Source organism: Caretta caretta, chromosome 2 (assembly GCF_965140235.1).
Source record: "Caretta caretta isolate rCarCar2 chromosome 2, rCarCar1.hap1, whole genome shotgun sequence".
Taxonomy (NCBI): Eukaryota; Metazoa; Chordata; order Testudines; family Cheloniidae; genus Caretta; species Caretta caretta.
Genome location: NC_134207.1, coordinates 229,811,322 through 229,838,209, shown reverse-complemented (window position 1 = coordinate 229,838,209; position 26,888 = coordinate 229,811,322). Strand labels below are relative to the sequence as shown.

At 42.0% G+C, this 26,888-nt stretch overlaps 1 protein-coding gene across 3 annotated transcripts in view; it reads left to right on the top strand.

Moving 5' to 3' along the window:
* The window catches only part of CUBN (cubilin), a 222,911-nt gene that overhangs the window by 10,955 nt on the left and 185,068 nt on the right, over positions 1–26,888 (top strand). For 2 of the 3 annotated variants that reach the window (XM_075125891.1, XM_048838028.2), the window contains 10 exons: positions 302–470; positions 1,077–1,208; positions 2,509–2,604; positions 3,251–3,372; positions 11,273–11,459; positions 17,081–17,199; positions 20,102–20,336; positions 21,932–22,113; positions 24,292–24,454; positions 24,650–24,840. In XM_075125891.1, the coding sequence (XP_074981992.1) occupies positions 302–470; positions 1,077–1,208; positions 2,509–2,604; positions 3,251–3,372; positions 11,273–11,459; positions 17,081–17,199; positions 20,102–20,336; positions 21,932–22,113; positions 24,292–24,454; positions 24,650–24,840 (1,596 nt within the window). The remainder of the gene's footprint in view (positions 1–301; positions 471–1,076; positions 1,209–2,508; positions 2,605–3,250; positions 3,373–11,272; positions 11,460–17,080; positions 17,200–20,101; positions 20,337–21,931; positions 22,114–24,291; positions 24,455–24,649; positions 24,841–26,888) is intronic. The other variant, XM_075125892.1, reaches the window with a different exon arrangement.

The window sequence follows — 26,888 nt, the reverse complement described above, 5'->3', positions numbered from 1 at the left end:
GTCGGGGAAGGGATAGCTCAGTGGTTTGAGCACTGGCCTGCTAAACCCAGGGTTGTGAGCTCAATCCTTGAGTGGGCCAGTTAGAGATCTGGGGCAAAAATTGGGGATTGGCCCTGCTTTGAGCAGGGGGTTGGACTAGATGACCTCCTGAGGTCCCTTCCAACCCTGTTATTCTATGATTCTATAAACCTCTCTTGTAATTGGCTGTAGTTTAAAAGATTTTTTAAAATTGTTCCTTGTATAGGCTTCTTAGTAGTTTTCACAATTGCCCTAATTCATAACATGCTGTTTAATATGGCAGCCAAAGTACAGCTGTATCTGCGATGCTGGTTGGATGTCCCCGCCTGGTAGCCCCGACTGTAGTGCTGACATAGATGAGTGCAGCCTCTCTAGTCCGCCGTGTTCTCAGAATCCTCCCGTAGGCTGCTACAACACTCCAGGCTCTTACTACTGCGGGCCTTGTCCCACAGGTACTTTATTCTCATTCAGCAACAAGAGGCAATGGTGTGTGCTGACTGCCAATACTTCACAAGCACAGAATTGGGGTCAATACAGGAGTAACTGGATGAAATTCTTTGGACTTTTTTATATGGGAGATCCAATTAGCTAATCTAATGGTCCCTTCTGCCCTGAAAATCTATGAATTATCTTTTTGCAGTGCACTTATTTGAGTTATTTAGGCATTTTATAGAGAACATGATTACAGGGACTCTAAATCATGACGATCAGGATTAGAACAAGCCTTTGTAGCAAAAATTTTATGGTAAGATCTGACTGGCCTAATCCTTATGTAAAAGTGTGATCCATTACTGAAAATGCACAGGACATATTCAAATAAAAAGTCCCCACTCACATTTAGCAGACTACATTATTTTAAATTCTACAGTACATTTCAGTTTAGTTCTAATACCTCAAAGGAGGAAGATTTCCCATTCACCTGCCTTTCCTAAATGGCATGCAAAAGTAATATTTTCCTGTGCTTGGGACAGGCAGGAAAGTTCTACTAAAAGGAAGAAAAGTAAAAGGTAGTCGTAAGGATTTGCCAGTTTTTGCCTCTCTGCTGTCTCTCTTCATAGGCTGGCAAGGAAATGGCTACCGTTGCCAAGATATTAATGAATGTGAGATGAATAATGGAGGCTGTTCAATAGCACCAGTGGTTCAGTGCATCAACACTATGGGATCCTTCCACTGCAGTCTTTGTCCACCAGGTAAAACAATGAATTGACTTTATGTTGATATAATGACAAGCAGGATATACACTGAAAACATGAAGATACTACACCTTCTAGCACCGTTAGTTTTGTTTAAATAAATAGGTGTTATACTAACCAACGTGATTTTAATGTGGTTTAATATAGTGTCTTGAGACAAAGCACATTTAAACTGCCTTAGGAAGACTTAGTGATGAGCATGTGATAGTGTACATATCTAATTACATCTCCTTTAAATTGATTCCTGTCATTCTAGCAAGACATTTTAAATGACTTATCAGTGTGCTTCCTTTGGCAGACAATACGTGAATAACTAAGATCATTATTATGTTGTCCACATTAACTAAAAGTATATGCTATATGTCAAACCACCTGGATTGTCCTTGTTAAAAGACTTACTAATTACTCATTGCTTTAAAAGTGCTTCCAAAATCTGTACAGTGTTTCCAGCCACAAAATAAACAGAACAGCTGTAGTGGTGATAAGTCAACATTTTGAGTTTTATTATTTTTAAAGCCCTTTATGAGAAGTACAGCATCATTAACAGAAATACTAACTAACAGAAAAAATGTTTTTAACTGCCTGGAATAAATGTAATGGAAACAAATTCCTGTTAGGAAGAGTTCACCAACACTGTTTACCACACATATGTTACTCTATACTGGGAAGGCATTTTGAGTACATGTTTGATCTAATGCACTGGATCATAAGTAATTCATAGGCTTTGATGAATGATACTCCAAGTATCTCTTTCTTCTTGTCTTAATGAGCCTCATAGCAGCACCAGCAGCGATTTCCCACTCTCCATTCAGTTGTTTTTGTTCTAAACTTCAGTGCATCATGGGCCTATTCCAAACTTCAGTCTCGCAATCATGAGACCAAAGTTATAGAAACCCATGCACCACTGTGGTTTATTGTGTGCAGAAATGAATGGAAGGCAGAATGCAATGACTGCTACAGCCCAGGTCTTAAGGTTCTGATCTCACACATACTTGGTTTATGCGGATGTAACTCTGTTTTGTCCATTGGATTTACTTATGATTAACAACAGATCAGTAAGATCAGAGTCAGGGCCCTGAAGTGTGGTAACCTGAGGTAGTCAACGAAGTTTGAAAACCTCTGGTCCAGTGTCAACTTCAGCTTTTTCTGTTTAAGTGCTGGAAAAGCATCGTACTTGGTTCCCATTTAAGTCTTTCACCTGGGTGGCAGTACGAGTAAGCACAGTTCCCATTTGATTCTCACAGATTTTCACCAACCCTGTTTGTTTGTATAATAACAATGATCTTATTCTGACCAGGTTATGAAGGGGATGGAAGAGTATGCACCCAAATTGGTATCTGCTCAATACATAATGGAGGTTGCCATCCATTGGCCTCATGTGTACCCTCTCCAGGTAATATGCCATTTTAAGTACTGTTAGATAGTTCAATATCAGTCTTCAAAAAAGTGGGCAGTTTTGTGACGACACATTTAAAATGAAGTCCTCTGACCTTACAACTTTCACTTTTGCCTTCAGACCACAAGCTAACAGATATGTACACTTTAGTGAACTGACACTGTCTCTAGCAACAGGAGACCTAGGATGCACAAGGGTGCAAAAGGCAGTGACCTGGCATTTGCAGAGAATGTAGGTAAAGCCTTCTGGCAGTGCTACAGTATCGTCAGAATGGATCCAGATTCCACCACCAGACATTTGTAGGTTTCATTGTGCGGATGTTGCCAGCCCCCACAATTCCCCTCCTGGAACCCCTCTGCCTCATTCCAGCTATAGATTCCATTCTGCACCTCTCTGCAAAGGCACGTGGGCCTCCACAGCTCTCTTAAGACTTTCCAATAACCAGTAGTCTTAATGAGTACAGTGGACACAGAGCAGGGAAGAACATCCTAAAACAGATCACCTGTTAATAGACTAAAGGATTTTGCAAAGCCCTGTTTCAAATTGAAAGACTGTTTCACATACTGTTAATGACAAAGCTGATATTGTTACTGTAATCAGGATCAGGCTAATTACTATGTATGTTTTGTCTCATCTTCCACAGGTCCTACACCTACCTGTGTCTGCCCAGCTGAATACACTGGAAGTGGTTTTGGGCCAAATGGGTGTGCCCCAGTCAGTGATACCTGTCAGCATCAAAACCCGTGTAGAAATGGACAGTGCTTAGTAAGTACGTCTCCTCATAGTTAAAGAGACAATTTTGTTTAGATGTGACCATTAAGACACAGTATACCATTGAGGATAAAAATCGGCATGGGTTTACCCCTGTGCAACCCCATTGGTGGTGATTTCTACATGCATTTCTGAAGTGTTCTTCACCATACTTTACCTACTGTCCTAGAATATAGTAGGTTTGCAGGGGAGGAGGGGGGAAGTGTAAGTCAGTGCAGGATTTGACCCTAGTTTGATCTACTCAGACATGACAATAATGATAAAATATAATCACAGTGTTCATTTTTACATGGTACTTTTTCTTAAATGCACAAAACCAACATGGCTGTGGCGCTATGAATCCTATATCAAATTTTGCTGCTTGTGAATGGATTCATAGGCTAGAAGGGACCACCACTGTGATCACCTGGTCTGACCTCCTGTATAACACAGGCCATAGAACTCCCCCAGAATAATTCCTAGAGCAGATCTTTTAGAAAAACATCCAATCTTTATTTAAAAATTGGCAGTGATGGAGACTTCACCATGACCCTTGGTAAAGTGTTCCCAGGGTTAATTACTCTCACCGTTAAAATTTTATGCTTTATTTCCAGTCTGACTTTATCTAGATTCAACTTCCAGCCAGTGGGTTGTGTTATACCTTTGTTTGCTAGACCAAAGAGCCCATTATTAAATATTTGTTCTCCTTGTAGATACTTAAACAGTGTAATCACCCCTTAACCTTCGCTTTAAGCTAAAAGGCTCAGAATAAGAGATAGCAGGACTATTAAAAAATAGTTGAATGGAGAGTAAAACATAGTACACAGCAGATACCATCAATAAAAAACATTTGGGAGTGTTCCATTTAGGGCAACACCCAGAATTCACTGATGGGTCGGAAACTGACTAACAGACAGAAAACAAACACTACAAACAAATGGTCATAGAATCATAGAATATCAGGGTTGGAAGGGACCTCAGGAGGTCATCTAGTCCAACCCCCTGCTCAAAGCAGGACCGATCCCCGACTAAATCATCCCAGCCAGGCTTTGTCAAGCCTGACCTTAAAAACTTCTAAGGAAGGAGATTCCACCACCTCCCTAGGTAACGCATTCCAGTATTTTACCACCCTCCTAGTGAAAAAGTTTTTCCTAATATCCAACCTAAACCTCCCCCACTGCAACTTGAGACCATTACTCCTCGTTCTGTCATCTGCTACCACTGAGAACAGTCTAGATCCATCTTCTTTGGAACCCCCTTTCAGGTAGTTGAAAGCAGCTATCAAATCCCCCCCTCATCTTCTCTTCCGCAGACTAAACAATCCCAGTTCCCTCAGACTCTCCTCATAAGTCATGTGTTCCAGTCCCCTAATCATTTTTGTTGCCCTCCGCTGGATGTTTTCCAATTTTTCCACATCCTTCTTGTAGTGTGGGGTCCAAAACTGGACACAGTACTCCAGATGAGGCCTCACCAATGTCGAATAGAGGGGAACGATCACATCCCTCGATCTGCTGGCAATGCCCCTACTTATACATCCCCAAATGCTATTGGCCTTCTTGGCAACAACGGCACACTGTTGACTCATATCCAGTGGTGACGAGGGTGGGATATGAGGGTGGGTCAATTTTCAACATGGAAATAGTTAGCAGGGGAATTAAGACCATTGTTTAATATGTTTATTAATGATCTAGTAAAGAGGTGAAGAATGAGGGGAAATGTTTGCAGCTAACAAAATGTAGGTTTCAGAGTGGTAGCCATATTAGTCTGTATCAGCAAAAACAACAAGGAGTCCTTGCGGCATCTTAGAGACTAACAGATTTATTTGCTAGTTCACCAAAGCTTATGCCCAAATACATTTGTTAGTCTCTGAGGTGCCACAAGGACTCCTTGTTGTTTTAACAAAATGTAGGTTAGTCAAGACTATAGGAGACTAGTTCAGGTCACTAAGCATTGGCAATCCAGGTTCAATCCCCTGCTCTGTCACAGACTTCCTTTGTGACCCACTTAGCCTCTCTGTGCCTCAGTTCCCAATCTGTAAAATGGTCTGATAGTACTTTCCTACCTCCCATGGGTGTTGTGGGGATCAATAGATTAAAAACTGTGACATGCTCAGATAGTGTATTAACAGGACACATGTGAATACCTAAAATTGATAGATGAACTTCAGAGGAACCCAACAGAGCTATCACTGGGTGGCATAAAGGCAGATGAAATTTCATTGTTAATAAGCATGAGGTAATACATTCCAGAAGGAGTAATTGCAACTACTAATGCACATTATTGAGCCCTCAATTAAAAGTAAACACTCAGCAAAAAGACTTTAGCATCACTGTGAACACCTCAATAAAAGCCTCTGCTCAATATGCGCTGCTGGACCAAAAAAGTTACGCATGCAGAGAAAGGGATAGAAAATAATAGTGGAAATATTATAGAGCCATTCTATAAATTGATGGTGAGATTTCCCCCACCTGGAATATTGTATTCATTCAAGAAAGTCATAGAAGAAGCACAAGGGGCTCAAATAATGGGCAACAGAAACAATGGGAGATCTGGAAAGACCCTCATGGGAGGAGAAATAGGAAAGATTAGGATTGTTTAGAGAGGAGATGAAAAGAAGGGGCAAAAGAGAGAAACACAAAATAAAGAATGATACAGAGAAAGTAAGTGCTTCCATTACCCTTCTTCATAGTAAAAGAACAGGGGACATCCCCTGAAACTGACATTCAGCAAATGTAGAACAAGTCAAATGAAATAGTATCCTGCACAGTGCATCATTAATTTGCAGAACTCATTGCTGATAAATAGCATTGAAGTAAGAGCCTAGAAGGTGTCCAAAAATTGACATTTAAACAGGTAAAGGGTGAAGTTAACACATGGAGTGGCAGTCCAGCTCAAGGCCCTCTATGATACTTAAACCCCACAAAGGGACTGGATAGGCATCCCACTAATGGGGTGGCTGCATAATGGTGCCTGTGCACACAGTTATTAGTGCAGAAGACCACAATGGGAGCAGACCAGAGGTGCGGCAGCAGATCTGTGTTTATCCAGAACTACTGACCCTTGTATTCCATGCAACTGGTACAGAGTCAATGGGTGCTATTTTAGTGAAACACCACAGGCCTCAGCAGGGAGGTGAGTTTCCCCAGCACTCTGCATTCTACCCACATAGACCCCAAATACTTGGACTTTGTGTGTGAAGTGAATTTCGTGTTCTGAGAAAATGCAGTTACTTTAATATGATTAAGAGTTTGTAACTGTATCTACCCCCATGTTCCATGGCATAATAATTGACTGGAGTTAGGAAGAAATTTCCCATATGGTCAAGTAGGTTATTCCATAATTTTCCATTACAGGGTTCTTACACCTTTCTCTGAAGCAGTTGATACCACTACTATCAGATTTAGCGCACTGGCTTGGATGTGTCAGGATCCTGGCAAAGGCAGTCAGGAATAAGGGTCAGAGCAGGGTCAAACCTGAGACTGAGAGGAGTTTCATAGTCAAGTTCCAGGCTGGAGTCAATACCAAAGATCAGGGTCCAGGTCAGGAGGCTGCAGGTCAAGTTGAGGTTGAAGCCAGGAGTGCAAGACCAGTGATCAGGAATGGTCATGGTAGCTACAGGAGAGCCACACTGTTGCCTGGACACTTCCCGGAACACCCCTTAGGTTTATGTAGGATGGGGAGCCAATCAGGAGGTATGAGGCTGCTGCCTGTCAGACCTCTTGAGGCAGGACTTCCTGTGGTCTGAGTCTACAACAGGTCATGGATAATGGAGCACAAGCTGGTTATAGCTTCTGTTGGGTGGCAGCATGAAGATATCTGCCACCTGCAGCTTTTCAGGGCTGTGTTTGAGACCCCAGGAGCCCTACATTACACCTCCTAAGGGGCATCTCCACTGGCCTGGGTTTGTCTGGATCGGCCTCATGGAAGGCTGTCACGAGGTCATGGATTTGGGATTCTAGCTCCCAGGATCACTCTTCTGAACCAGCTCTCCCAGAGGAAACCATATTTGATTTTTGAAGTCCAGTATCTCATGGATCTTGTATTTGTCATGTCCCTGGATCTGCACCAGAGGGGGTGGTGGTTGAGCCTGGTGCGTGAAGGGGTTGTTGATGTTTTTAGCAAGGATATAGGGAACACTGGGTGTGCGTTGAGGGATCTGGGTAACTAAAGCCCCATCGTCACTGGGTTAATTACCTGGCTGATGAAATATGGCCCAAGGTATTGGAAATACAATTTACAACATGGCCAGTCGGAGTGGAGGTTTTGGGCTGAGAGCCACACTTTTTACCCAACAGTGAATTCTGGTTGTTCCCTGCACTGGTGGTTAACGTACTGCTTATAATCTTCCTTGGTCTTGTCCAGATGTGCCTTGAGTTCTTCTTGGACATCATGGATCTGGCATACTTAGGTGGCAGCTGTGGGATTGGTGGAGTTGCAAGGAGAAGGGGGATGGAAGTCACAGTTTGCATAGAATGGACTCTGCCTGGTGGAGACAAAATCAGCGTTGTTGTAAGCAAACTCTGCTTTGGGTAGGAGGATCAACTGGTTGTCCTGGTGGAAATTTGTGAAGCAGCACAAATATTGTTCTAACACTTGAGTTGTTCATTCAGACTGACGGTCAGTTTGTGGGTGATAGGCAGTGGATGTTTAAGCGCAGGTCCTGAGCAATCAAGGTTTCATGCCAGAACCACAACAGAAACTGGAAACCACAATCAGCTGGGACTCGCTCCTGGAATCCTTGGAGATGGATGACATGAGCCACCAGGAGCTGGGCTTTTTCTTCTGCAGCCAGCGTATGTGCAATGGGGACAAAGTGGGCCATTTTTGTTAGTGGTTGACTACAGTGTAACTGTTAGACACAGGTAGCTCAACCAAGAATTCCAGGGTAATGGCTACCTGGGATCTGAATGGGGTCTTGGAAGGCATTAGGGTGCCACAGGCGTTTGAGTATAGTGTCTTGGTGCAGACACATGTCTCACAGGAATCGACATGTGAGTGGATTGTCATGCACATTCAGGGCCATCAGAAGGAGCAGCTGGCCGAATGGAAGTTCTGAATCAATGCATTCAGGAAATTCTGGGGCTTGAGACTCAGCATAGGGGGCTCTTGGCCGGTGAGATCTTCTCCTTTCAGGACAAGGCCTCAGCAGTCTTGTTCTGGGCCTCTGGGTGGTACATGATGGTGAAATTGAAGTGTGTGAAGAACAGGGTCCAGCGAAGCTGCCTCTGTTTCAGTGCTTTGGCTCGGCAGAGCTACTAAGTTTCTGTGATCCAAATATACCTGTACTGAGAACCGAGCACCCTCCAGATAGTGGTGCCACTCTTCAAAGGCCACTTTGGGATCTAGAATCTCCTTATCTCGAATTTCATAACTCTGTTCAGCTGGAGTGAGCTTCCGTGAATAGTAGATGCAAGGGTGGAGGTGTTGCTGGGGCCCATGTAGGCAGACTTCTTGGCAGAACTTGGAGCAGAAGCTACTCTGGTGCTCATGCCAAAGGATGTGGAAATCATGAGCTGCCAAACCAGCCATGAAATGCTGAAGATTATGGGGAAATGTGATGAGCAGATTGTTCCAAATGGAAGGATTTCCAGATGGTTGCAAATGGCAACTTCCAGAGGCACCATCTCCTGTGTCACTGGCCCTGACAAGAGGAGTGAGCCATCTAAAGTTTCCACTAGGTTTGGGACAGTCTTTGGTTGTGCCTGAATACCCAGGGCTTGGGCAGTACTGGCATCGAGGAAGTTGTCCACTTCCCCAGAATCCACCAGTGCCCACTGTGGGGGAATTTGGTAAGGCTCTCCTGGAACACAAACAGATCCAGACTTTAAGGTACAGGGAGCACTCGCTGTGCCTGGGGCATGCCTCAGTGAGGAGGAGGGGGGCATTATCTGGGGGTTTGCCCAGGCCAACTCCTTCTCCTGGGCCTGCGTCGTTTCCCGAAATCGGTCATGCTAAAGCTAGGGATGGGTAATTGGTAAGAATATGGCTGGATCTTCCGTTGTAGAAACACAGCCCATGACAACAGCAGTGCTCTTTTTCCTCAGTGGTCACATGGCAATGGGTGTTATCCAGCTGCATGGGTTTTGGGTCTGGTTTGGAGAGGGGTACCACGAGGTACCAGTCAAGTGGTGACCAGGACCCCTTCCTTTCCTTATGTTGTTTGTGGAGCCTATTGCTGATGGCTATGATGAGATTGACCAATGTACCTAGATTGGTTGGGGCCTCCACACAAACTAGATCATCCTTAATTTCTTGCCATAGTCCCCAATAGAACTGGTAGAGCTGCGCCGCTTTGTTTCACTCAGTGTCGGAGACTAGTCGCCAAAAGTGGGCCGCATACAAGAAGTCTGGTCCCTACCCCTGCTAGAGTTTGCACACGGCCACCTCCACTGAGTGGGCATGGTGTGGATCATCAAATATAGTAGAAAACACCTGGAGGAAGGCATCCCAGTCAGATAGCGTCGGGCTCACTCATTCACGTGGGGGCGAGGGCCAGTACAATGCATCTCCCAACAGGTGGCTAATAATGAGTAATACTTTTGCTAGGTTGGTGGGGCAGGACAGGGTTGGAGCAGAAACAGCAGGCAACATTGGTTAATAAACCACCTGAATTATGGGGGTCCCCATTAAAATGTTCTGAGTGGGGCACTGGGTCTGGGTATTTTCGTCCTGTAGCCAAGCTGTCTGTTCTCATAGCAGCTGGTTATCTGCACTGTTCTGTGCCAGTTGGGACCTCAGTATCGCATTTTCACCATGGAGCAGGGTGGGTTGCCTGTGTAGAGCTTGGTTCTGTGTTGCGAGCTGGGATAATTGGGCTTGAAGCTTGGGGAGCTCCTCCTGGGAGGGTCAAACACATTCAAGCATCTCCACTACCCTGTAGGGCGTGTTAGACAAGGAGGGGCCCAGTGCCTCCACGGTCCTCCAGGGTAGACCTTCACCATAGGCAAGAGTGGTGCAGGCAAACTGTCAGGATTCTGACCAGGGCAATTGGGACCAAACATCAGAGCAGGGTCAAACCTGAGACTGAGAGTAGCAGAGGAATTTGTGGTTGAGTTCCAGGCTGGGGTCAATACCAGGGATTAGAGTCCAAGTCAGGTTTCAGGGTCAGGGTCAGGAGGTGAAGTCCAAATCAAGCCAAGGTCAAAGCCAGGAGTTCAAGACCAGGGATCAGGAATGGTCATGGCAGCTACAGGAGAACCATACCATTGCTTGGACTCTTCCCAGAACATCTCTTGTGTTTATATAAGGTGGGGAGCCATTCAGGAGCCATGTGGCTGCTATCTGTCAGACCCCTTGACGCGGGACTTCCCATGGTCCGTGTCCACAGTGGGTCATAGGTAGTGGAGTATGAACAAGTAACAGCCTCTGGGTTTGAGACCCCCTGGGTCTTACAAGATGGACCACTGGCCTGATCCTGTGGTCCTTTGGGTTTGCTCCATTCTTCATTAACTCTGTCTGGAGTAGTTAAATCCCACTCATGGCCCCTTTAGACTATTCAGGCTTCAGAGACCAGGCCTGAGACAAATGATTTATAAACAGCTGTTGTCCTGGCTTGTACTACAGCACTGAGAGGTAACTTGATTTACTTGTTTCTAGGGTAATAATTTCAGTGCCAAGCAAACAGTTTTCTGGATGGCTAAAGTAAGATAGATTTGACTTTTTCAGGTAATTTGAAAGGCCTCTGCAATGCAATAATAGACAAAACAAGGAGCTAATCCGATTAGGCCTTGGGCTTTTTTTAGTATCTAACAAGTATCTAATGTCAAAAGAGTTGACTACTGAGTGCTTCCTTTGTTTCTCTGCACCAGCACTGCCAACTAAAAACAATAATAAATATCAATGATTTTATTAACTATATTAATGACTTAAGTTGACTCCCATTTGCTGCATCTTTTCATTCAGTTTATTCTTGCAGGCTACACTCTCTGGATACTTCTGTGTGTGTGATCCGGGCTGGACAGGCATCAATTGTACGGAAAACATCAATGAGTGTTCTAGCAACCCTTGTCAGAATGGTGGAAGTTGTACTGATGGAATTAATGGCTACTCCTGTGAATGTACAAATACCTGGACTGGACCTCAATGTCAGACTCCCCAGCAAGGTAACATGAAAAGCATAGTGACTGAGAACTGAAACACCACCCTATCAATCTGATATCTATAAAAGGCATTTGGATTAGAGATGAGGTTTATAAGGGAAAAGTCTTACCCTTGGGTTTAAAATATGAGAGGCAGTGGAAAATAGATCGTGATCCAAAGTCCATGTGAGTCTTTCCCACTCCTTCAGTGAACTCTTGTATTGAGCCCATAATGCTTAAAGCTTCTAACTCCACGTGCTTACCAACAATAGCATAACAGACAGGTTGAATTTTAGGCCTACTAGCCTTGACTAGTCCCTTTAAATCCTAAAATTAGATTTCTGTAGTTAAATAGAGATCTTCCAAATCCTGACCATGTGTGTACTAATTCAGATGGGAAGGAGGATTTGCGGTAGGGATAATAGAATCACAAGTGAACAGAATAAAGTTTGCTTTTGATTTATATAATGTATTTCATACTTGGTTTGCCTCAAAGGGCTTCACAAAAAAGAGTTAGATTGTAGTAATGCAATGACTATATGCTTCAAGCAAATGTGGCAACTATTAGGCTTTCTATAGTAGTCACTATGCAGTCTAGGATATTAGAACTTACGTGACAAAGAGAATGTTGTCAATGAAACCAGGATGATCACTATTTCTTTTCAAGGAGTGTCACAGAATCTTTAATTTTTACCCGGTACAGCAGACGGTGACAAGAAATAGACTTCAGTTTAAATGTTTTATCTGAAATATAGTACCTATAAGTCACAGTGCACCTCATCACCCTCTGTGTGAATACTACATTGCAGAACCAACGTAGAATAGGAGCCTACACCGGGACTTAACTTTATGGCTTTCTGACACTGAACCAGCCTGAATCTACAATCAAGGAATTGAGAAAGATAGCCAAACTGTGTGGATCCCAGTGGCTTAGAAACCGGGGAGGGTGGGGGAGTGCTGAAAACTTTGAAAAAGTTCATTTTGAAACAGCAGCTGACCAAATGTGTCCTCAGCCAAAAACATAGCGTCATTGCTATTCATGGAGATTGGAGAGGGAGAGCTAAATGAGGCCCTGAAGTTTTTGGTTAACAATAAAAACATGAAGGAAGTCCACACACTGAAAACATTATTTAAAGGAAATATAACCCACAGAGCCAGGGCATGTTACAGTTGTAGGGAAATTACATGGCCCTGTCTTTGACACTGTTTTTCAGTGGCATGTTTTACAAATACTTTATGAAAATTAATTTAACATCAAGGTGCCGTTCCACTGACACACACACACACACCCCAGCATCAGTCTGTCACAGTGTGGCTCTACAACTTCATATGTATTGTAGACAGTTGTGTGGGCTGGTAGCATCATCTAACATTACAGTTGGCTGACACTTCCCATTATAAGACCCTGTTTTTAGTTGCTTAGAACTTTGCCAGACTTTAACTGTTTAGGCTGAAATTTTCCATGCTGGGTATCTGCCTCAAGTATTAATTTTATTTAAATAAATAATCTAAACTAAATAAACCCTTAGTTGAAATTTTTGCCAAAATGCTTCTGCCATTTCTAAGAAAAAGGCTAGGGAAAAATGCATTGTCTTTCAATGTTAAAAAAAAATCCTGGTGACCTTTTCTTTGAAAAAGCTCTAGCACACCTATTCTTTGGAGGAGGTACTTGAAATTTGTCAGAGAGATGGCCTTTGTGTCAGAGCTGTGCCTTTCTGTGAAAATCTAACTACATGTGGCCAAGTTTATAAGCTTCTAAAAAATTGCAGTTCAGACATGCTTAGCAGAGACTTGGTAGAGCTTAACAGCTAAAATCTCTGAAGATTCCACCCTTGGTGAGCATGCTCAAGCCTCTCACGACTCCTAATACTGAGAAGACTGCATGTGCGCCATCCCCTCAGATCAAATGAGCATGCTCCTGTCCAAAGCTTGAAACAATACTTTCTCTATAATGGCTGGTCCCAGCTGCTGCAGGCTATGGTAGGGCCAACCACTGGAATTGAGAGCAGAGAGTTGATATGTCCCCTGCTCTCAATGACCCTCTTGCTGGCATTCAGGCAGAATGGGGGAGGAAGCTGTCTGATTCAAATGTAGAGAGGACATGAACTGGACCTGGAGCTTTTCAGGGGAGAAAAATGGAGAAGTATATTGGAACAAGAAACCTGGGCGGGGGGCAGAGCCTGGAAGTGGCTGGGGTAAGGTCTGAGAAAAAGGGAAGGACGTGAGGGGTAGCCAGTGGGTGGGAGGAAACTGATATTGGGTGAGGAGCTGGGGGAGAGACAGACTGGCAGGGCAAGAAGAGTGCGACTAAGAACTAGTGGGAGGTGAGGAGAGGAGAGAGATCTGATAAGAAGCTAGGGTGCAGGGAGAGAATTGGGATTGGCTGGGTAAAGAGACTGGGACGAAGTCAGTGGAGGCAAGGACACTTAACTTGGCTGGCAAAGAGGGATTGGCTTGGCTGGGGAGTAATGGGAGGCAGTGGAGATGGGAAACATGAGGGGAAAGGGTAGCTTGAGGCCAGAGAAAGAGAGAAGTTGCGAAGGGAACTGGGCCTGGCTGGGCAAGGAGATTGGGGACGAGGACTGTAAATAGCTGGGTAAATATCTGTGAAACCTGCTGGAAAATTATCTCATCCCCCCTCTAGTGCTGGTCCACACAAAGGATAACATACTGTTACTATCAGTTACTGTATTAGCTTAAATGGCAGAGGTCTGTATGGTGGAGCTAAAGATTCCAAAACCTTGTTGATGAACCATATGGGTATCTATATGATAACACATAATGCAATTTCTGTATGATTAGTTTTTTTTTTAAATCTGAAATTACACATAAAATACTATGTAAAAGAACATTATTAAGGTTCCAAAATCAAGCACTCAAAAGTTAGGAAATGCCAGGTCTATGAAATTTTAATTTGCTCCCCTTGTGCATGTGCATTATGATACAGTATTTAATTACATGATCATTCACTATTTTTTCCACAGGACTCCTACCTTATTTAGTGTATAGGATGGACCTGTTCTGGAGATGATCAGGGCTGTGCAGTGAAAGAAGCTGCTGTCTGTAGGACCCTTGCCTCATTTGTTGCAGAAGTTGAAAGGTGTACAGGAAATGAGGCAGGGGACTGCAGGAAGGGGAAGGATGATCTCATGGTTAAGGCAGTTGACTACTGGCCTGGAGAACTGTATTCTATAGCTGCCAGTGCTGCAGAGTTCCTATCTTCTGCTAGGCAAGAGACTTAAACCACACTTTTCACATGAGCATAGGCAGCGAGTTATATGGGCCCGTGGTGTTTGTGCTCCACCAATATTCAGGAACGTGGGCCCGGCTCCACCAAAGTTTGGGCTTATATTTTCAGAGCTGTCCCGTCCATAGGACGGACCGGGGCAACAGCCCTGTGCTTTGAGGGGCCCCGTGCTTCAGGGGGACATGGGGGCCAGGGCAGCCTGGGGAGTTAGCCGGGGGCCTGGCGCTGCAGCAGCAAGTGACCCAGCCTGCCCTGCCCCGCCTCTTCCTGCCCCTGCTCTGCCCCCTCACTCTCCCGATTCCACCCCTTTCCTCAAGCCCCCACCTCCGCCCCACCTCTTTCTGGCTTCCTCCCCCTCCGCCAAGCGACACTGGGAGCCAGTGGGTGGGGCAGAGCGGGGCGGGCTGGGGCCGAGTCACTCGCTGCTGCCAGTGCCAGGCCACCCGTTACTCCCCAGGCCACCCTGTACCCCGTGTCCCACTGAAGCATGGGGCCCCCCAAAGCGCGGGGCCCGGGGCAGTTGCCCTGGTCTGTCCTATGGATGGGATGGCTCTGCTTGTATCTGTTCTGTGCACCACCAAAAATTATGCAAACTTGGTGCCCACGCACAGGAGGTCACTAATTGTGTGTTGCTTATTTTCTGTGTGCCCAACCTGAAACCCTAGGGTCTGATTTGCAGAAGTGCTGAGCACTCACAGCTGCGACCGAAGTCAATGGAAGCTGTGTTTTGAACATAGTCATTGCTACATTCTGCTAAGTGCTCCGAAAACTCAGGTTCTAGGTGTCTCAAATTGGGCGCCCAAAAGTGGTGGATACTTTTGATTTAATCTCTCTGTGCCTCAGTTTGCCATCTGTAACATAGTGATAATACCCCCTCATCTCACAGGCTGTTGTGAAAATTAATTAATGTTTGCAATGCATTTAGATACTATTGTGATGAACACCATGAGTAAATAAGTAATTCTGCCTTCATAACAATTTTTGAATAGTGTGAAGTAAATAAGGCATGGTGCCCAACAATGAGAAGAAAACAAAATATTGACTGACTACTAATTAACTGAGCACTGTTCATCCTGTGCACTGAATGAGTCAGGGCTCCTGTGGAAAAATAGTATGTTATCATGTAATTAAGAAGTGTATCATAATGCACAAGCACAAGCAACCTTAATTCTGCTGTTTCCTAACTTTTGAGTGCCTCACTTTGCAACCTTAAGGTTTTTTAAATGTAGTTTTTATTTATTTTTTGGCTTTTGTTTCTTTTTTCTGTTTTATTTTCCTTTGTGCATGTAGTTATAACTTTGTATGGCATGGGGAGTGAAACTCTTTTAAATACCCATTGTGAGAACTGTTTATATTTGGAGATATGTCTGGCTATATCCTATTTTCTCCTATTTTTTTCTTCTCTTGATTCTTTTCATTACTAAGCACACTTGTATGAAAATTGGATTTTTGTTCCTGAATTATTCAAAGTAGAGGCAGTTAAAAATTGGAATATCTGTCCCACAGGAAATTCTGATCTTCAACATTTGTTTTAGTCCTGAATCTGGACAAAATGTCAAAATATCAGGTTTTTTGTGGAATGAAAAGTTTTGAAATATTTTGGTTAGAAAATGGTGAAATATTTTACTTGAACATTTCCAATCAAAACAAAACATTTAGACATTCCCCAAATAAAAATGTTTCATTTCAGTTTGTTGAACTGAATTGAAATATTTCATCTGGATTCAGTTGGACATTAAACTGCATCTGCATATGGTGCCATCGGGCTTCCTGGGAGTTGTAGTTCAGATGCAGCATGATCCCATTCTTCCTAGTGGGACGGGTTCTTTTGCCAGACTACATCTCCCATGATGCACCACACAGCTTGGTTAGAGAGGTGACCACTGTGCATCATGAGAGATGTAATCTGGTCAGGGAGTAAGGCCCATAGAGGAGAATGAGGACATAAAGCACCCGTATTACAACTCCTAAGAGACATTACATCAGCATAGGCATATGCAGTATAATGTTGAACAAACCTGAAACAAAATGTTTCAGTTCAAGTTGAACCAGTAGAAACAAAATATTTCATTTTTCCTCACAGAAAATGAAAAACTTTATCAAGATCTGAATTTTCCTGTGGAAAAAATTTGTTTTTGCAGAAACAGCATTTTCTATCAAAAAGTCATATTGATGGAAATTTCCCAGCTATCGCTAATTCTTAGGCTTCTTTTGCTTATTACTCACCTGAGGTCACTCTGCTTTCAGTAAATCCCAGCCATTCCTCTTATACAAATGGTTCTCACCTTTTTTTTCTAAATGTTTACCAAATCAAAAGTTATGGTAAAGGATTTCACTCTATTTACTTCAATGCAGGAATAACTGTAATGAATCTATTTTGTTTTGTTTTTTCCTGCAGTTTGTGGAGGGTTTCTTTCAGGCTCCAATGGGTCATTCAGCTACCCTAACAATCCAGGCAGTGAGCAGTATGATCACCGGGTCAGCTGTGCTTGGGTTATCCGAACTAACAACAATAAGGTAAACTAGAGTGCACCTAAAAATAAATCACCCTACTGGAATGAGTAACTGTCAGTTGATCAGCACAGTCATAATTATGACCAGGAAGTGTTACTGGAGTCAGGAAAAATGACTTCAGGGGATGAATTTCAATCTGAGGGAAGGAGTGTAAATACAAACTGTCAAACAGGTAATAAATGCTAAAGGTATTCAAAGGTGAACTGAAATACTTTTTATGCATCGAGGGCCAAATTCAAGTTTCTTTCTTTCTCTTGCAGCCATCAATTACACAGCACTTCTAACCCCAAACATTCAAAAATCATGAGCCTGGCCACCAAAAATCATAAGATCTTTTAAAAAGAATTAATTTTAGTTCTTTTTGTCAGACTTCGGATTTCTGAACCTGGATGGTGCACTTGAGTCACATTTTTATGCTTTTCTTCATGACCATGAGGTTTAGAAATTTACTTTAAAAACAACAGCTGAGATTCCCATATAATCACTTGCCTTCAGGAGCAAGGGCTTTAAGAACAAACAGCAAATATTGCAAGATTCACGATAGACTTGCAAGAGTTGGCAACACCAAACAACACATACTAACACCTTAAATAATACAGAAACCATATTTCTTACACTGCTTTAGGTTTGGGATGTGATCCATTTACAGCTGCATTAGAAATATTAATGAATATCCAATAGGGATCAGTCCTGCACTGTGATGGGTTAGATGGTAGGTTGGTAGTCTAGTCTAGATGACCTCACAGGATTATCCATGTCTAATCTCTATGAGTCTGTGAAATGTAGAATCCTGAATTCACGTCTTCAGTGGTTGAGCATAAGAAAAGGTGATCTACAAATTGTGGCACTTTCTCGGGGTGCCCAGGTTGTGAGTGACCTTGTTATCTCACTGCCTTCAACCATAGGAAGATTTGCTTGTGCTTAACTGGATGTCAGCTCCCTGACACCACCAATCTGGTAGGCACACAGAGAATATCCTTGGGGCTCTGCCAGCCCTTACTTTGCCTTGCAGATTAACAATAGGTGCAGACCAGTCCCTGAGCCCCCTTGAAGTGTTCCTCTGGAGTGTCTAGCTCTTAATCACTGGACACTCTCAGAAATTACCAGGTAAACTGTCCCCAAAGGAACAATGCACACACCAGCTTGTTTGGTTCATCTGAGGATTACCTTCAATATAACATCACAGCACTGGGATACAGATATAGTGAAAACCATCATAAGTTTATCATCAAAGGCTAAGATCTAAGATACAGTGAATAAGAATAATGGTGGAAATAGAAGTGGGTCCATATAAAACAAAAAGTATAACATGCTTCCTAGAATCTAAACTTAACTCTAACAGGCTAAAAGCATCTGATGAAGTGGGTTATAGCCCACAAAAGTTTATGCCCAAATTCATTATTAGTCTCTAAGATGCCACAAGGACTCCTCATTGTTTAGGCTAAAAGTAGTTTGTCTCTCCTAAACCATCAATGTGGCTGGGCTTTCCCTTTCATGAATGTGAGAAGTGCTGTCCTTTTTACTTCCGAAGTGAAGGATGAAGGGGTGTCTTTTTACATACTCGTTATATTCCCCAAAGACATTGTTTTGTCCCCAGTGTCAGGGTGACCCCAGGGTTTATTTCCTATTGCCATCACACCCTCATGTTCACATCCTATGCAAACGGGCTTCCACTGTGTGGGCTTACAATGCTTATTTTACATGTGAACCAAAGCAGACAGGTGAATCCTTTATCTGGTCAAAACCTGCTTGTCAACCCCGCTTTGATTCAGACTTTAAAATGCATTTTCCAGTATATATACACATCTGTACATACATCTCACAATAATTATGTTAATGATTATGACATAAGCTTTTTCTAGATACCTCACTTGACCCTCTTTGGATAAATACTATGAAAGCAATATGCAAAGTATAGTGAGTTTGTTAGGCCTGTTAGGAGTTACTGTTACAGAACAGTGAACTCTTCGCCCATTTGCACCAATGGGCCTCCATGTCACACAAATATATTTTATGCCTACACATATATTCTGATACTAATTTGGGATCAAATTTTCTAATTTTATTTTAAAAAATTGTAAAGCATTTCAGTTCCTGATTAAGAATAAGATTTCTTGACCGAGGATTAACTTTTCTTGTTTTTTAATTTTTATACTTCAAGAATACTAATTAACCAATCTCTGTTGATTACTGGAAGTTTATGAAGAAGGCTACATGCCAGATCCTCAGCTTTAAATCCATATAGCGCCATTGACGTCAGTAAAGCTACGCTGAAGTACACCAGCTGATGATCTGGATCTAACTAAATTGTCGTATGCCATTATTTGGCTACAGTAGGTTCATAAAAGGAAGAATTTATATCCACAAAAGAGCCTTTAGTTTTGTAGCTGAAAGGAAGATACTAAAACAATATAAAGAATGGGAATATGCTTGTTAATTAATTACATACCATAAAGAAAATAACACGGTGAAACTCTAATCAAATATTGCTAGGTTATCCTGTATTTCAAACTCTTAACATTATACCATCAAATTTAGCTGTGAGGATCCAAAAATTAGTATACTGAGTAACTATTAGTTTATAGGAATAGTAATATTAGGAATTAAGTCCTCCTAGACAACTTTTCTGTCTGTCTGGATCTTTCTGTATCTCCTTTCCTTTCTTTTGACCTTTATTATTACTTAATACCTTCCTTTGTCTTGGGTTTTTTGTTTTTGTTTTGTTTTGTTCAGGAAATTTCATAATTGCTCTGAAGCTTGTCACTGATGTGCACAATTGTGTGGACAGGTATATCTGCTCCGTACAGGGTTACTGTGTAAACAATGTCTACATCACTCTTATAATTGAAACTTTAGACCACAGATGGACAAGTAAAATGATCTAATTTATGCTATTTCCTGTTAGATTCTGCGTATTACTTTCCCATTCTTCCAACTGGAAGCACACAGCAGCTGTAATTCTGACTTCCTTCAAATTCATGATGGGTCCTCAGCATCAGCATACATGCTGGGAAAATACTGTGGCTCATCTCACCCTGCTGAGCTTTTCAGTACCCATAATTCCTTGTATTTCTGGTTCCGTTCTGGCCACACAATTAATGCAGGAGGATTTACAGTTAAATGGGAGTCTCGAGAACCAGGTAAGTTTTAAGAGATGTCAGGTAATGTACCAAAAAAGGGGGAAAAGGTCATTATGTCCTACTTGGTTAGAAAAGGTCAAGAGCTGAAGGACAAAGTTTGACTAAGAGTAAGATAGAAAAGATGGCCAATGAACTATCTGTAGATTCTCTGAATCAAATTCTAACTAACAACTACTGGCTGGACAATGTTTGCTAGGATTTTGCTTTAGTTTTTAAGGTTGTTTTGCTCTTTCTATGAGGGATTCTCAAAAGTTTATTAGGATCCAAGGTTATGTGTTCCTGGGGACTTTGAGATTTTTTATTATCATTTATCCCCTGGGCAAGTAAGTTTTTTTGTCTCTGTCACTGTCAGTTTGCAGAAGGCTAAGATAATGAGAATAAAAAACATAACAGTTTTCTATCAAAATTTCAAACAATTTGACTTTCTCTCTGCAGTTATCTCTTATGTCTGAATTCCTGAAAACAGCATTTGCATGATCTTTTGGTGGACTGGGCAATTCCTTTCTCAAAGTAGATCATTAACTTGGGCCTCTTTCAGGACAGCTAGGGAAGGGCAAATTCATGTTACCTAATTTCAACCCCCCCACACACTCTGGGTTTGAAAGCTTGACTAGAACTTTAAAATTATTGTGTCCAAGTACTGCCTAGGCGGGATCACAGGGAAAAAAAGGGGATAGAGGAGAGGGAGGGAATACATCCAGTGAGTAAAATGCATCAGAGAAAGGGCATCAATAAGAGAATGAAAAAAGAGCCAGAGGTAGATCAAAAATGTTTATTGAATAAACTAGATATAGTATGTGTACAACATACAAATCACCCACTAGTGCTACCCAGTCTTTGCTGTGGGAAGGATTATTCCTCTACCCTGAGTACATAACACTTGAATTGGAAAAACTTTAAAAAAAATGGTAACAACTTTGCAGTAGCGTAAAAAGTGGGGGATTAGGTTTTAAAAAAAAGCTCATACAGTCAGCCTAGTTCTGTGAACCCCAGAAGAGGCCTGTGTGTTTGCTTGTTCCATCTCTCACGATATTTTCACTAAGTTACTGAGTTACACAATTTTTTTAAAAATTGGAGCTGTGCATCTGCAGGCTGGTCTACACTGATGACATACATCAGCATAGCTATGTCACTTAGGGGTGTGAAAAATCCACACACACACCCAGACATGTTGCTATGCCAACCTAAATCCTGGTGTAGATAGTGCTAGGTTGATGAAGAATGATTCCACTGACCTAGCTACTGTTTCTCAGGGAGGTGAATTACCTATACCAAAGGGAGAACCCCTGCCACTGGCATAAGGAATGTCTACAGTGAAGTGCTACAGCAGAGCTACAGCTGCACCACTGTAATGTTTTCAGTGTAGACACACACCTTTAGAAAATATTTGGGGTTCTATTTTTATTGTTCATGGATTTCCTTAAATGTAAATCTTGAGAAGGAAAACAAATGGGTTGATCTGATATATCTGATAGCCTAAAACAGTCCATAAACTCCATCATTAAGGGTGGATTTAGATTTGGCCGTTACGTACATTCTAACTAAGTTGGATGAAAGAGTGAAGTAATTCTGTGGGTTTCTTTCCCCCTGTTTAGAATGTGGTAGTGAACTAACAAATACTTATGGCTCAATAAACTCGCCGGGATACCCTGGTAACTATCCTCCTGACAGAGATTGTTACTGGACCATCTCAACCAATCCAGGCCTTCTCATCACATTTGCCTTTGGCACACTGAGTCTAGAGCATCATGATAATTGCAGCTATGACTATCTGGAGGTAAAATTTCATCATTATGGCAATGTTATTGCAAAGCAAAATATTACAACCTTTTAGTTTCAGACAGAAAAGTAATGCTGGCAAGATAACTCACAAGCTGAAATAGTCACTCACTACTCATCAACCACACAGACACATACACAACAAGAGTGAAATCCTGCCCCCATTGAAATCAGTAGAGGAAGGCAGTAAAAGTTTTGTTGCTGACTTCAGTGGAAGCAGGATTTTGCCATGAATCGCTGGTGGGAAACTTATTTAGCCTCAAAAAACCCAGTCTCTAGAATTCTGGTCAAACATACACCCGCAGGGAATTAATTGTATCAACAAAAAGTGTGAGAGAAATAAATATTGTACCACAGTACATGGCTTGACATGTGAGAGTTAGGCCACGTCTCAGATGCAAAGTTTTCTACTGTATCACAGTTACAGAAATGTGAAAAGGGAAGTGTTTCAAGGAGCATTTACCACTTGCGTTGGCAAATCATTGATTTTTCAGTTCAGTGGCCAAACTGAAAAATCAAAACATGGGTTTTTTTGTGTTTACCCAGAATGACAATTTTGGGGTTTTTTTCCTTGCTGAAACTAAAAACAAAACAAATCATTCAGAGTGGAATGAAATTTTTTGTTTATTTTTCAGGATTTTTTATCCTTTTGTGTTTTTTATACTTAAATCTAGCTAAAATTCTAAACGGAATGTTGTTTTCAAGGAAAAGTTGAAGCATTAGTGTTGAAAATGTCAAAAAAATTCAATTTTTTTCAGAATTTTTTCCAAACTTTTTTTCAGCTGAAACTGTTCGCTGAATTCAGCCTGAATTGGCAAACAGTTTATGTTGATTGGAAACTGCATTTTTCAGCAAATAAACTATTTGCCAATTTTTTTTCACCCATCTCTGTTTACCATTAGAAAAAAATGCTGAGTCATTTCTGAAATATTGGGACACATCTTAAAAGGCCAGCAAATATGGCTTTTTGAAACCTTCAAGTAGTATAAGCATCTAAATCACTACACCAAGAAGGATTCCTTCCCGTTGTGTCTGGAAAGCTTCCTTTCTGTGAAATTAGCCATAGTGTATGCAAACTGTTGTATATTACTGGAATCAATTATAATCACAAATGGCATCAGTCATTCAATGAAGGAATAAAGAAACAGATTTAACTGCCCCCGTTAGTGTTTTATTGAGGCTATCTAGAAAATGTGTGATGGTATAAAAGCTCTATCTTACATTAGTGAAAGAGGGTATTTTTCCAGATTAAGTATCCAATAGTAGTAGTTCTTCTGAATGATAACATAGATCTTAAAATCCTTAATTCTGATTGATCAAACCAGTCACATGATCGTGGTTACTTTCCAACACTGCACTGTTTGGAACCTACTTCTGTGAGTGTGTCTGTTCCATAACGATAATAATCAAACACATTTTTCTTATTCTGATTGTCTTCTTTAGCTATATTTAAATGTATTCACAACAATAACCAAAGGGCTGGGCTATCATCTTACAGTACAGGCTGAGTGAGGGGCATCATGTACCTGCATGTCCCCAGGAGCACGACAGGAAGTAATGCAACTAAGATCTGTATTATCTGCTGCTGGATCCTCTCTGCTATTGAGTGACTGAAGAGAGATCTAGCACAACCTCTCCTGGAGCTGGGTATCTGGGAAAGGTGGAGGAGGAATGGCAACCTGTAAGCAGCTGTGAATTCCTGTCTCCTCATAAAAGGAAGTTCACTTCCTTTTGTAAACTTAAGATCTGTAGAGTTGGGAGAGAGCGTGGCCTCCAAAATTTTTTGTGACTCCCCAAACCACTGCCACCAGAGAGGATGATTCCAGGAAAACTTTGCAAGGTGGATCTCATAAAGTTTCCCTCCCCTTCCATCCATTCAGTGAATGATCCCTATGTCATTCAGGTCAACACTGGAGTGATTTATTAGGGGCTGGGTCCCATAGTCCTTCAACATCCAGTGGAAATGCAGGATTGGTGACTTAAATGGGAGTTTTGAATGTGTGAAAACAGCAAGGCCATGCTGTGATATACCAGCTTTCCCTCCATCCAGTAACCTTCAATCACTAATGAAACCTCCTATGAGTTCCAATGCTAAGATAACTTTAGGTATATTGAAATTGCCCACAGTTGGCTTATATCTGACAACCCTATGCTGAGGATTAATACTTTTGTTTAGATTCGAGATGGCCTCCTTCCACAAGACTCCAACCTCGGTAAATATTGTAGCACCAATTCTCCTCCCCCACTTCAAACCTCTGGCCCATATGCATGGATTCACTTTCATTCTGATGGCTCAGTCACCGACAGAGGCTTCCACATTGTCTACACTACATCGCCTTGTAAGTACAACTGTGCATTTAACTTATGAATATGGCATTTCCAAAATTACTGTGTCTAGAAATAGTCTGGAAATAGAAACAGGCAGGGTCATGGTGGACTCTATCCCAATTATCTGCTGTTTGACTTGCAGCCAGCATTTAGATATATGATCCATCTGAGGTCTCGAATGATCAATTTATTTTTATTTAACACAGCGGATCCCAATTGTGGAGGAAACTACACAGACAGTGGGGGAGTTATCATGTCCCCTTACTGGCCTAACCCATATATTAACAACAGGCAGTGTATCTACGTTATCCGACAACCACCAAATGAAAAAATCTACCTCAACTTCACTCACATGGAGCTGGAAAGCCACAGCGGCTGTTCTTGGAATTATATTGAGGTGACTTTTATTATTTTGTGGTTTTGAAATGTTGATTATCTGTGTGCATAAAACTGTAAAGCAAAATTTCTTCCTAAGATACAAGAGAGTAGATATCTCTTTTTATTAGGGTTCAAAAGCCACAAAGGCTAAGAAGCAGGGGATATGCAATCAGCATGAGCCAAAGGTGAGTGAATATGAGAACTCAGCTAGGATTAGGTTGACTCTGTCACTCCACATAATCAGGATGGGGTTTGAGCCTTGGGTTAATGTGTACCAAATACAAGATAAGCATAAATAATACCAAGGCCAAGAAGGCACTGTTTGGAATTCAGTGGGCTCATCTCTTGCTTGATATACTTTCAAGCAAACTGAGCACAGGTTCCAGTGAGCTCAGTATAGTGGATCTATTTCTACAGTGTTAGCCATAAAAGTTTGCTTATTAACATTGTTCTCTGTCTTTCTGCTTTAATTGGGAGGCTTTGGTTGGAATGAAGTGTAATTAATTTCTAAAATTAGAGGGAAGTCTGTATAATGAAAACAGACAGCTTTTGTTTGTCTGGCCTGCTACTTCTCTTGTCTAATTGCTGGCAGAACAGCAGCTAAACTCACAGAAGACAGAGAAACCAAACAATTTTTGTTGGGCACAATCAGATTGTGATTTATCAAGGCATTTACCTTGTTGTTTGCTGATCAATCTCAGGCAGTTTAGCTTTATCATACTTTTTCTGTCCTTTTCACCCCATCTCCTTCCATGCCCCCACTCAGATCCATTCAATCCAGAACAGAGGAACAGGGATGGAGTTTTATGACCCTGGAATAACCAGTCTGTTCAAAGCTGTATGGTTTTCTCAAGTTCTGGTCCCCCATCCCCCCCAAAATAGTTTTGTGGGCTCTAAAATATTCTCTCATAGGTATTTGTAGTAAAGTTTAAACTAGGGAGCTGGCTTTAGACTTTTAAATTCTTACTTTAAAATCAGTTTTTTGACAACTGTTTTCTCATTTTGAAAAAACCCAGAGGCTCATGTGCTCTGATGATAACAGGAAATCTGTGCAATTGCTATAGACATAGACACAGACACAGCTCATCGTTTCTGCTAGGGGGGATGTTTAGTCTCTGATTAAGGAAGCAGGAGCCTGAATCCCTGGAACTCCAGTATTCTAGAGAGAAACGAGACACAATATGTTTCTCAGTTAAGGAAGAATGTGTTGTAGCACAGCAAAGTCAGAGATAACTTGTTAGCAATGCCAGCTCCGTGTGAGATCAAATCAATTGGTTGCGGTGCCCTATTATCTTTGTTGCTGCTTGACTGAATTCTCATCTGTCTTTATAAACAAATCAATGCTTTCAGTGCTGTTGGGAAAAAACAGTAATGGAGAAGTATCAATTTACCTGAATTATGGTTCTGAAAATGTTCTCAACTCTCCTTCTAAACATTCTGGCCCAAATTCTGATCTCAGTGTCACCAGTGTAAATTCAGAGTAACTCCACTGGCTTAAACTGAACTCTCAGGAAGGTCACCATGACTGCCAAGGAGCAGAAAGCCATTCAGGCAGCTGGAGATCACCAAAGCTCAGCAGCACTGGAGCCATCTGCTTTTACCTCGCCATATATAGATCCAGCATAGGGTTCTATGCCATCCCCCATTCTCCTCCCAGCCCATGGTGTATGTTCGTGAAGGGGGGAAATTGAGGGTGGTTGGAGTACTGCTGTGCCCTGGTATCATGACCTGTTCAACACTGCTGTCTCTAAGTCGCTACTACAGCCCTTTTACCACTCTAATCTGCCTCCCAGGACACTTGCTTATAAATACTGGATGATCTTGGCAGCTTTTCTTAACTATTAGAAGGCTCTGCAGATCTCTTCAAACCCACGAACTGACTATGCCTACAACTTCTGGGTTTGAAAATCCACTACACTTTTATTGAGCCAGATTAAACATAACATAAACCAAACAATTGCTTTCAGTAACCTGTCTACTTCTTACTCCACTAGGGACAGCCTCATCTTATAACAGCCCAACAGCACTTCCCTTCCTGATCACAGTCTAGCTCCCCGACTCCCTTTG